Genomic DNA, 11461 nt, shown 5'->3' with positions numbered 1-11461 from the left:
TGTTGAAATATGTCCATTCCTGTAGCACTGTAATTTGCTTCAATCACTTCAGTCATTACCTGAGTTTATGATACATGTATCAGGCAGCATGTATTACAAAATGTATTGTTACTGTTGTTAGATATTTTTAGGTGCTGTTGAGTACAATCCATAGTGACCCTTTGAACAAGAGATCTGGCCGCTGTCCAACACTGTGGCATCTTCATTAACTCTGACATAACTGAGCCTGTTGACAGTCTCCCTCCCCTTTGTAGACTCTCCACCTTTCCCAGTATTATGTCCCTCTACAACGAAGAGCCTCCCCTAGCAATTTACCCAAAGTATGTGAGATGAAGCTTCTTCATCTGTGCCTCCAAGGTACATTCTGCCTGCATTCTTCCCAAGACATTGTGTTATGTAGGCAGTCAACGGGGCAACCTCCAACACCACAATTCAAAAATATCAATTCTTTTTCTGTTGCTCTTATTCTTTATCCAGCTCTCAGATGCACAGCAAGTGATTGAAAAGTTCACAGTCTGAATCAAAGACCTCAGTCTTCAAATTGACATCATTGGTCCTCAGTAATCTGGAGCGGTCCCTGCCAGCGGACTTGCCCAATACAATGTTTTCTGATCTTCTGACTGCTGGTACTAAGGTGTTCACTGTAGATCCAAGTAAGATAAAAGATAAAATTGATGACAACATCAATCTTCTCTCCATCTATCATGATGCTGCCTATCAGTCCAGGGGTGAGGATTTTTTTCTTTTTCTGATATAAAGATAAAATCCATACTGGAAGCTGATAGTCTGCAGCAAGTGTTTCAAGTCCTTTTCACTTTCAGCAAGCAAGGTTGTGTCACCTGAATAATGCAGGCTGGTGATGAGTCTTCTGCATGTGTACAGATGTTGTCATGTGTCATCAAGTCACCTGCAACTCATAGCTACCCTGTGTAAAATAACTCTAAACCTTGCCCTGCTTTGAGTCTCACTGACTCTGACACACCTACCCCAATTACTCCAGTTCCTGTGTCTATCCATCTCATTCAGCATCTTCCTCTCCTTCGCTGTCCCTCTACACTTCCAAGCATGATGTCCTTCTCCGGGGATTGGTCCTATGCTCAAAGTATGTGAGATAGAGCTTCAAAATCCTTGCCTCCAAGGAGAAATTTGGTTTCAACCTCTCCAAGACAGACTTGTATGTTCTCTTGGTGGTCCATGGTATGTTCAATACTCTTCTCCAGCACAACTCAAAAGCATTGATTCTTTTTCTATTATACTTAGTCATCATCCAGCTTTCTGATGTAAAGAAAGTACTTGAGAAGACTATGGCTTTGATCAGGTGCATCTTAGTCTCCAGACTGACATCACTGCTCTCTTCTAGAAAGGTCTCTGACAATAGACTTCTCCAGTGTGATTCATCTTTTGATTTCCTAAGCGCTGGTGCCAAGAATGTTGACTGTGGAACCAAACATGCTGAAATTGTTAACAACCTCAATCCCTTCTCCATCAATCATGGTGCTGCCAACTGGCCCAGGGGTGAGGATCTTTGTCTTCTTGATGTTGAGCTTCAGCCCATAATGAAGACTACAGTTCTTGACATTCTGCAACAAATGCTTCAGGTCCTCTAAGTTTCTGCAAGGAAGGCTGTGTCATCTCCAAAACATAGGTTGTAGATGAGTCTTCTTCCAGTTTTGATGCCATATTCTTCCTCAAAGTCCAGCCTCCCAAGCAATATGTTCCGCATAAAGACTGAAAAGGTATGGAAACAGGATGCAACCCTGACACACTCCTTTCCTGATTTTGAACCATGCAGTGTTTCCTTGCTCTGTTCTGACGACTGCTTTCTGGTCCAACTATAGGTTTCATGTGAGCATAATCAAGTGTTCTGGGATTCCCTTTCTTCTGAGGGTTAGTCACAATTTGTTGTGACTGACACAGTCAAATGCCTTTGTATAGTCAATTAAACACAGACATTCCTCTGTTACTTTGCCGTCTGCCACAATCCACCTAACACTGGCTATGATTAGTTTACTGCCATTGCCTCTTCTAAAGCCAGTCTGCACTTTGGCATTTCTCTGCTGATGTATGGTATCAGTCGTTTTTGGATAATCATCAGTAGGATCTTGCTTGTGTGTGATATTAGTGCTACTGTTCAACAATTTTCATACTCTGTCAGATTATCTTTTTTTTTAAATGGGGATAAATATAGATCTCTTCCAGTCATTTGGCAAGATAGTAGTTGTAGTGATCACGTGTTGTTTCATAAAATTCTTTGGTGTCAGGTGAGCTCTGGTGGCCTACTGGGAAGAAGCTGCACTGAAATCCCAGAGATGTGCAGTGCAAATCTGTCAGATGCTCTGCTGGAGAGGGAGAGACAATCTCCTACTGTACCAGTCAGATCTGATTTGATGGTACACACACACAAAAAAATAATAAAAAATTAAAAAAAAATTCTTTGGTGTCAGCCAGTTCTTTCTGGAAGAGTGATTCTATATATTCCTTCCATCTTCTTTTAATGATTTCTGGATCATTCAATATTCTGCTCATAGCATGCTTAGGTATTGCAACTTGAGGCTTGAATTTGTTCTTTAGTTCCTTCAGCTTAAGAAATGTTAAGAAAGAAAAAAAAAAAGAAATGTTGAACGAGTTTGGCCCTTTTGATTTCTCCAACTCCAGTTCTTTGCTCATTTCATTATAATACTTTGCTTTGTTTTCCCAAGCTGCCCTTGAAAATCTTCTGTTCAGCTCCTTAACTTTCTGCTTTCTTCCCTTTGCTTTGGCTTCTCAGTTCTCTAGTACAATATGCAGTCTCTTCTGACATCCAACTTGGACTTTTCTCCCTCCTCTGTGTAATGATTTTTTGCATTCTTCGTGGATGACATTCTGATATCCTCCCACAGCTCATTTGGTCTTTGTTCATTAGTATTCAAAGCCTCAAATCTGTTCCTGAGATGGTTTTTAGATTCAGGTGCAGTAGACTCAAGGTCAAATTTTGGTTCCTGTGGGTTTGATAAAACCTTCTTGAGCTTTAGCTTTAAATTGTGTACATATATGTAATATAATGCATATGTATACATAATACATATATTACATAAGGTACTAAGTAAGCTCTCAAGGGAAATCAGATAAAAAATTCTGTGTTTCCCTCCAGGTATTCAACGTTTAAAAGGAGTATCAGTGCAAACACAGATACAATAAAAGAATCAAGAAAAGTATGAGTATGAAATCTGAAGAGGGGGCACATGGGAAAAAAAGCATCATCAACATTGCAAACAGAGCAGATGCAACATGGGGATGACTAAGTTAGACTTCCACCTGCTTTATAAAGGGGAAATGATCCCATCAATAATATACACAGAAACAAACAAGTAGCTGCTAAGTAAGACACCCCCGCCCCATGCTCCTGCCCCTATTTCCACCAATCACTGGGTTCAATATTTGTTAGTGATTCACAGTTTTTACTCACAGTTGTAGTACCAAGAGTGGGGTTTATTAGGGAAATACATTGGGGAGTGGGAGAAGTAAAGAATATCTCACAATAAACAAATCCAGATTTAGTCCAGCAGATCCAAACCAGATTAACAGCAAAACACAAATCTTTAATTCGTAAAAGTCCTCTGGTTTCCTCAATCATCCAGCAAGGTTTGCCTCAGAGCAGTTATAAGTCAACTTCTCCTTCCATTATCTGGCAAGAATAGCAAAACCTTTAACTGCAGCCAGCACAAATGCAAGAAGACTCAGGTCATACCTTGCAACAGTTTCAGCACAGTCTCTTCTCTCTCTTATTCTAGTTCCACGGCTGTTGATGATTTGCAAGACTATGTGGTTATAGTTAAGGTAGCTGGAGACCAAAGAAGACTAATGCAAGGCTAAAGAAGCCAACGTTTTTTTTATCATAAATATAGGTTTTATTGGTCAGTGTAGGTGAGTGGCAGAAGCCAACTTTTAAGCTAACACCACAAACATCTTGAGGTGATACAGGAATGTCAAGGAATAAATAGTGTCCTCTATAAGGAATCATAACTTCTGGAAGGGAGTTATGGTGATATAGTCTGCACAGAGCTGACTGCTAAGCTAAAGGCAGCACCCATCTGACTATTCTAAGCTACCAGAGGCATTCCACCTCCCATGTGGAAATCTGATGGAGTATCAGCCAAAAGTTGGCTCTGATTCAGTAACAGAGAGTTTAAACATGAGTCAGAGACCTGTGGATGCAATTCAGGTCCTACCTCCTACAGGAATTCTTCTCTAGGCCACATGCCTATCCTCTGTGATTCTTTACACTTCCTTTATGTGAGGGCCATTATTTAGGCCTTCATTATGTGCTCCTCTCTTACCCACAGGTATCCCTGGTGGCCTAGTAGAAAGAAGCTGTGCTGTAATTTCAAAAGCACACAGTTCAAATCCATCAGCTGCTCTGTAGGAGAAGAATGAGCAGTCTCCTCTTTTATGATTTACTGCTTCTGAAAACCTACTGGAGAGTCAGCTATGGGTCAGTTCTGACACAACAACAGCTCTTATCCACGAGGAGCCCTAGTAGCAAAATGTTTAAGTACTTGACTACCAATTATAAGGCTTTGGGTTAAAATTCATCAGCCTCTCTGAGAAAGAAAGATACAGCAAAGATTACAGCCTTGGGAACCCCATGGGACAGTTTTAATCTGTTCTTTAGGGTCACTATGAGTCAGATGTTTGTTACTAAATGGCACTATGATTTGATTTTCCTACCTATATTTATTCTTTTTTTAACCATGTTTACTCAATCTGCATGCTAACCAAATAATCCGAGCAAGTGGACTATATGAAGAAAAATACAAAATGTAAATAGGAGGAAGATTAATTAAGAGCCTATGATATAAAGCTGACACAATTCTGCTTGCTCAAAGAGGACTTTAAATACTTACTAATGAAGTTTAAAACTATACAGCCTTTGGTATCAATTATATTTCAGCATAAAGAAAAGAAAAATTCTCACAACTGACTGAAAACAACATCACATTAAGCAGGAAAAACATATTTAAGTTGTCAAGGATTTTTTTTTAAACTTGGATCCATAATAAATGTTCATGGAAGCAACAGTCAAGAAATTAAATTACATAATTGCTTTATATGTTTGTAAAGGCTAGACAATGAATAAAAAAAAGACTGAAGATTTAATATCTTCGAATTATGGTGTTGGTCAAGAATAATGAATACAGTATCGTGGTGTAATGCATTACTTAATATAGCCCTTCACGCAATAGTTCTCCGTTTATGATGTGTTATAAATCCTGGCCTCTGCGTCTGTGGTTATAGTCCTGTTTTGGACTATTATAACCCATGGTCTTTTCAGCCACTTACTATACATCTCAGAGCTGGACAATGAATAAAGATAACAGAAGAATTCATGTCTTTGAAATATGGTGTTGAAGAAGAGTACCTAACCTCCCATGGATTGCCAAAAGCACAGTTGTTTTGGAGAAGGTGAAGTCAGAGTGCTCCTTGGAGGCCAAGTTGATGAAGCTACATCTCACATACTTTAAGCATGTTGCTAGGAGAGGTTATTCCTTGGAGAGGGCTGTCATGTTTGTAAATGTGGAGGGATGAAGGAGAAGATGACCCTCAATGAGGGTGACTGAGGTGGTGACTTACTAGCAAGTATGACTCAAGTGACCCTTTCCCCAGTACTGGAGTCACGCCCATGCTTGGACCATGACCAAGCTTCATGACCATCAGAAAAGGAGATTCTGGAGTGTCCCTTGGATCTGTTGTTGTTAGATGATGTCAAACTATGACCACAGTGACCCTATGAACCGTGTTGTTAGATGATGTCAAACTATGACCACAGTGATCCTATGAATCATGCCTTTTGCTCACAATCTGTACCATGCTTAAGCCCATTGTTACAGTCACTGTGTCAATCCATTTCCCTGAGAGTCTTCCTCTCTTGTGCCAACTTTCTACTTTTCCCAGCATAATGTCTTTTTCCAAGGACTGGCCCTTCCTGACAACATGCCGAAAGTATGTAAGACAAAGTTTCATCATCCTTGCCTCTGAGCAGCACTCTGAACAGCTTCCAAGCTGGATGGTGTATACAACAACTTTTGCCAACAGCACAACTCACAGGCAACCATTTTCCTTTGATTTTCCGTACTCACTGTCAACTTCCAGATGCATAGGAAGCGAATAAAACCATTAATGGCTTGGATCAGATCTCTGGATTTAGGGTCCCTGTAATGGGAACCTCCCAGGCCCAGAAGACGGAGAGAGGAGACGGGGAAGAGACTGGGGAGACAGCGAGCGGCTGGAGAAGGAGTAAGAGAGTTGAGGGGATGGGGCAGAGAAGAAGGAAGGAAAGGGAAGGGAGAGGAGAGAAGATGGGAATGGAGATAAAGAAAATGCAAGTTGTAACAGAGAAGACAGTAACAATAGTGAGAAGCAGTGGTAGAGAAATGGTGGGGCAGAGGCAGGGGAACAGGAGATGACAGCATGATGGATTTCTCAGTATATAGGGGAAGGAAGTCAAGAACCTATGGCTCTCTGGCAGAGTGGGGAGCATCTAGGCAACTGGAGGAGGTCAGCTTTCTCACCTGTGTTGTTAAGAGCTGTTTAACACTTCTCATGAAAGCTCTGAGGAGGACTCATTGGTAGAAGGTGAGAATAAATATCCTGATTAAGAACTGTTCTTAGTTGTTCCTGTTTTCTACGTTGATTCTGATCCTGGGTTGTGTCCTATTATTGTTGTGTGCCATCAGAACCGACCCACAACTGACCCTCTAGCAAGTTTTCAGAAGCAGTAAATCTCACAAGAGGAGGCTGCCCATCTTTCCCTGGAGCAACTGGTGGATTCAAATCACATGTCACTGAAACTGCAGCATAGCTTCTTACTACTAGGCCACCAGAGCTACCTATTACTTCCCTAATAAGAAAAACATTATCCTGTTCCTTTTCTAATAAGCCCCATAATATGAATATGGTTTTGAATTCTGTGTAGCCATTACAACAAATTATTGACTCCAACAGCAAAATAAAGTGAGAGGTGAGAGTGGAATGGCAATGGTCATATCTAATCTCTACTAACTCCACAAAGGGAACTGTGTCCATCGAGAGCATCTACAACACAAACCAAATTCCTGGGAAGTCAGGCATGCCTCCCAACATGCTCCCACACCTACTGAGACTAATTCCAATGCCAATCCTACTGCTGCTCTACCAGGTCCAAAATCCACTGCCAATAGCTATGCAGACCTCACAGATTATTATCAGACTAAGGAAGATGGAGTTTATTAGGGAAGTTAACAGGTTACCACTCACGCTGGTGACAGGATAAAATTTCTCAATCAGGATAGTATCTTAAGTGTGTTCACAGGCTCCTCAACGTTTAGCCTTGGGACTTTATACTTAAAAGTGTTAAAATTTTAAAATGTTAAAATGTTAAAAGGCTCTCTCAGGCTTGCCAATTACGGCATCTCTCACTCAGTCGTTTAGCAAGCCTGGGTAAGTAGGCCCTTGTCTGCTTCTTTCGGGCATCAGTCCCAGATCAGCTCTGTCCCTTGTCAAGTCACTGGTTCTCTGCGGTTGGTGATCTCCAGTATGTCTTGTTCTGATTGGTGCAGGAATCTCTGGTACTGAAAGACAAACACTAGTCTTTGCTGCTTCTTCCTTGCTGACAGTGGGATTTCCAAATTTTTGCTAATGAACCTATTCAAGTTTAAATTTAAACTTGGTGGAATGACTCGCCAATGCCCTTGTAGACAGACTAGCAGACACTATGCATGTTTCTGCTCAGCCATGTAGCAAAATCAAGGGCAACAGCCTATGAAAGCCATTTTGCACAAGAGGAAAGAAAGTGTCCTGGGAGGGAAAGCTGGTGTTAGAACTGGTAAAAAAGGTCTGTTTTAGACATATGAGCCTTGGGCTGTTTGATTCTTCTTTCTCCTTATGAACTTAGAGGAAGCTAGACATCATGGCTGCCAGAAGAATGAACAAGTTGATCTTGGAAAAAGTTCAGGTAGAATGCTTCTTAGTACATGGTAAGAGTGGATAGATAACATTGCATTGGAACAGATGAAGGAAAGAACAGTTTAAAAGGAATATATGATCAGGCATTATACATACACAACAGCCCAGAATCAGAGGACTGTGGAAGGTAATTGTGCAACAATGAAAGAATATTTCTTGGGGGGTTGGGGGGAGACTGAGAAAGATGAGCTAAATAATGTATACTGCACTGAAACAGATGAGGGAGAAAAAGGGATATGTGATTAGGTATTTTTGTCATGACAGGAGTCCAGAGCAAAGGCTGCGTAGTGGAGTGGACCTGGGGGAGGGATTGTAAAACAATGAAAGAATTTTTCTTTTACTTTTCCAGGAGGGTAGTGTACTCGGGGGGAGGGTTGGGAAGGGAAAAAAGTGCAACAATGAATGAATGGAAATCCAAAGTGTAAATTTTCATTGAAATTAATAATAAATTAAAAAAAATTTTTTTAAAGTGAACTGGGGGGAAGGGATGGAGAGGAGGTAAAATGTACAGCAATGAATGAATTAAAATCTAACTTTTCTGTAAACTTCCATTAAAATCGCAATTAAAATAAAAAATTTTATTAACAACAACAAGAAAAAGAAGTGAGGACAATGAGACTTCGTCTCAGACACTTTGGACATATTATTAAGAGGGATATGCTTCATAAAGCAGAGCGTCAGCAAAAAAGGAGGAAGCTCTTCAGTGAGTTAGCCTGACACAGCAGTGCTTTTTCTTTATAATTTCTGAGGACAGTGCAGGGGCAGGCAGTGTTTCAGTGTGTTGTACAGTGAATATACCTACAAAAAACAGAAGTCTTGGTGGCACAGTGGTTTCAATGTTGAGCTGCTAACCAAAAGGTTACCAGCATAAATTGACTAAATACTTTACGGTACTAAAATGAAGCAGGTGGGTCTGCTAAGATGCAAAGCCTTGGAAATCCTAAAGGTAGTTCTACTCTATCCTGTAAGGTCACTATGAATTAGAATTAGCTCAAGAGTGAGTTGGGTTTTGAGACAAAAATGGTTTACCTGATCATATAAAGGTCTTCTTACATTGCCCATTCAATTCTCATTTCCTTAGGGATAGGAACTAACTTGGAGCAGGACTTTGCAATGTTTTCATCCTATTATTCACAATGTCTTCATAGTTTAAAGAAGCTAAAGACAGATTGGCCTGAGCAGCCCTTATCACCCACATGTCATGCTATTGTCAACTGTCATCACATACACTCATTCAGACTTTTCTCTTAGGCTCCTTTTAACTGACATCTGCCTTTGTTTACTAGTAACGAGCTTTCAGTTCCATCTGAAGCATCCTTTGACTATCCATCCATCTGTACACTCATACAGTTGGTAAATATTTTCTGATACCAAGCATTGAGATAGGCACTATCATAAGTGCTGGGTGGCCAAAGATGAGGACATAATCTTTTCTTCTGCAAATCTTGCCAGTCTGTTAAGAGGTCAAGTGCTAATGGAAAAGAGCATAAACCCGAAAGTCAGGAGGTTTTGGGTCCAATCTCTGTCCCTTGCTATCTACATCAGCTTAGGTTAATTATTATCTTTCTCTGAGTCTTCAAATATGTAAAACATGAATGATAGTCTCTTAAGAATTCCTCCATTTCTAGTTAATAACAATATCATAACCCATGGTGTGTATGTGGGTGGCAAGGCAAAGTAAAAAAAGAGAATATCTACTGAAAAATTAAAACAAGTAGGTAGGTTATTCCATTTTACAGTTGAGGAAGGGAAGATGATTACATTACTTGCTCAAAAAGAGTCATCCTCAAAGTGGTAATGGAGACCTCAAGAAAGAAGACCTAGGAATGGAGCAAGTCCTTTGGACTAAGAAGACAAAGAGCTGTAACACTGATGCTGGCATAGATCAGCAGGAGATGGTGGGGGTGAAGTTCCTAGGCCACGGAGCAAGAAAGCTGGGTATCTTAGGGCAGGAGGCTTGTAGATGGAGTGGGGTGCTTCTGGGCACCTACTGGCAGAGCTAATGCATATCCAGAGAGGACAGTGGCCCAGCCAAAGTGACAAAGAGACTGAGGAGCAGACAAAGATGTATCTGCAGACATAGCTGAAAGAAAATGCCAAGATTAAGGAAGGTATCCTGGATTGTTTCTGATCCTAAACTGTAACCTATTACTCCCCTAATATACTTTATCATTTTAAGTATTGTCTGTGAGTTCTGTGAGGCTATTGCAATGAATTCTTAAACTTACCACATTGCTGTGGTAAGAACAACTGGTGTCAGAATTGGTAAAAGTAAATAGGTTTAAGGGTGGAGACATGGTCTAATTTCAGTCTCATATGAATTAATCCTGGGCTGTTAAATCTAAATTCTCCTTCTTCTAAATTATAGGTCAGATACTGTCTCCAGACTAGTTTTCTAAGTCAGATCATAAAGAGTTCTGTTATAATTTTAAATTATGTTCTAGGCAAAGATAAGCTGTATTTGAAAACAGAACTGAAAATTATGCTTTCCTAGACTTCATACTGACCCCATGGATTCAACAGTGGGTCCCAAGATGAAGGGGTATATCAGAACCACTTGGAGAGATTAGTGCCACTAAAGACCTTACAGTCAGCATTTTCAGTTTATGCCCATGTTTTTTATCATTTAACAGGCTTCTAGGATGCCCAGTTCTGGCTGAGAAACACCAAAATGAAAGAAGAGTTGCCTTGAATCCTACCGTAATTGTCTTGAGCACATAACATAGAAGTGGCTTCAGTAGGTCTTAGGACAAATTCCAGGGCAGACACAGGACCTGTTGATGGAGTCATGCCATCTATGCGAAGCATTAACAATCCTGCCAATCAACTCACCTGGGTGTCCTGGAGCCACAGGGACTGCAGGCTGGCAGGGTTTAGCTTCTTACTGCTACCTCCTGTCTTGATCACTTGCTTCCCCACAAAAGGGGAGACCAAATGGTGAAATTTCCTCACAGATGGTCCTTCCGGCATTCCTGCAGGCAAAGTAGGGGGAGATGTCACTGATTGGGCTTGTTTTTCTTTAACATTTTGGACAAGTGCCAAAGTCCAAGCTTTTAAGCAGATCTATTTTTTTTAATTGCTGTTTTTGACACACACACACACACACCCAGAAAAGGGAGGTAGGGTGCTCGCTTCGGCAGCACATATACTAAAATTGGAACGATACAGAGAAGATTAGCATGCCCCCTGCGCAAGGATGACACGCAAATTCGTGAAGCGTTCCATATTTTTCAATGAATGAATGGAATCCCAAAATCTCTGTAGATGTTCATTGAAATGAAAAATAAACAACCTAAATTTAAAAAAAAAAGAAAGAAAAGGGAGGTAGGGTCAGATACAGAGAACAGAGCTATGGGAGCAAGTGGGACAGCTTTCCAGAAGTTCTTAATGACTATTTTTCAGTCTTTTTGTGCCTTTCTTCTTTCGGCAAACACTTATAAAACACCAATGACATGCTGGACATAATAATGTGGCTGCTGAA

At 40.6% G+C, this 11461-nt stretch overlaps 1 protein-coding gene across 1 annotated transcript in view; it reads right to left on the bottom strand.

Annotated features, from left to right (window-relative positions):
• NEIL2 (nei endonuclease VIII-like 2 (E. coli)) overlaps positions 1 to 10950 on the bottom strand; it is a 31093-nt gene extending 20143 nt beyond the window's left edge. Inside the window, exon 1 of the mRNA XM_006884937.1 lies at positions 10813 to 10950. Within this exon, the coding sequence (XP_006884999.1) occupies positions 10813 to 10950 (138 nt within the window). The remainder of the gene's footprint in view (positions 1 to 10812) is intronic.
• Positions 10951 to 11461: the final 511 nt, after the last annotated feature.

Source organism: Elephantulus edwardii, unplaced genomic scaffold (genome assembly GCF_000299155.1).
Source record: "Elephantulus edwardii isolate Elephantulus edwardi_28Jun2011 unplaced genomic scaffold, EleEdw1.0 scaffold00038, whole genome shotgun sequence".
Lineage (NCBI taxonomy): Eukaryota > Metazoa > Chordata > Mammalia > Macroscelidea > Macroscelididae > Elephantulus > Elephantulus edwardii.
This window is presented reverse-complemented; position numbering and strand designations above follow the sequence as displayed.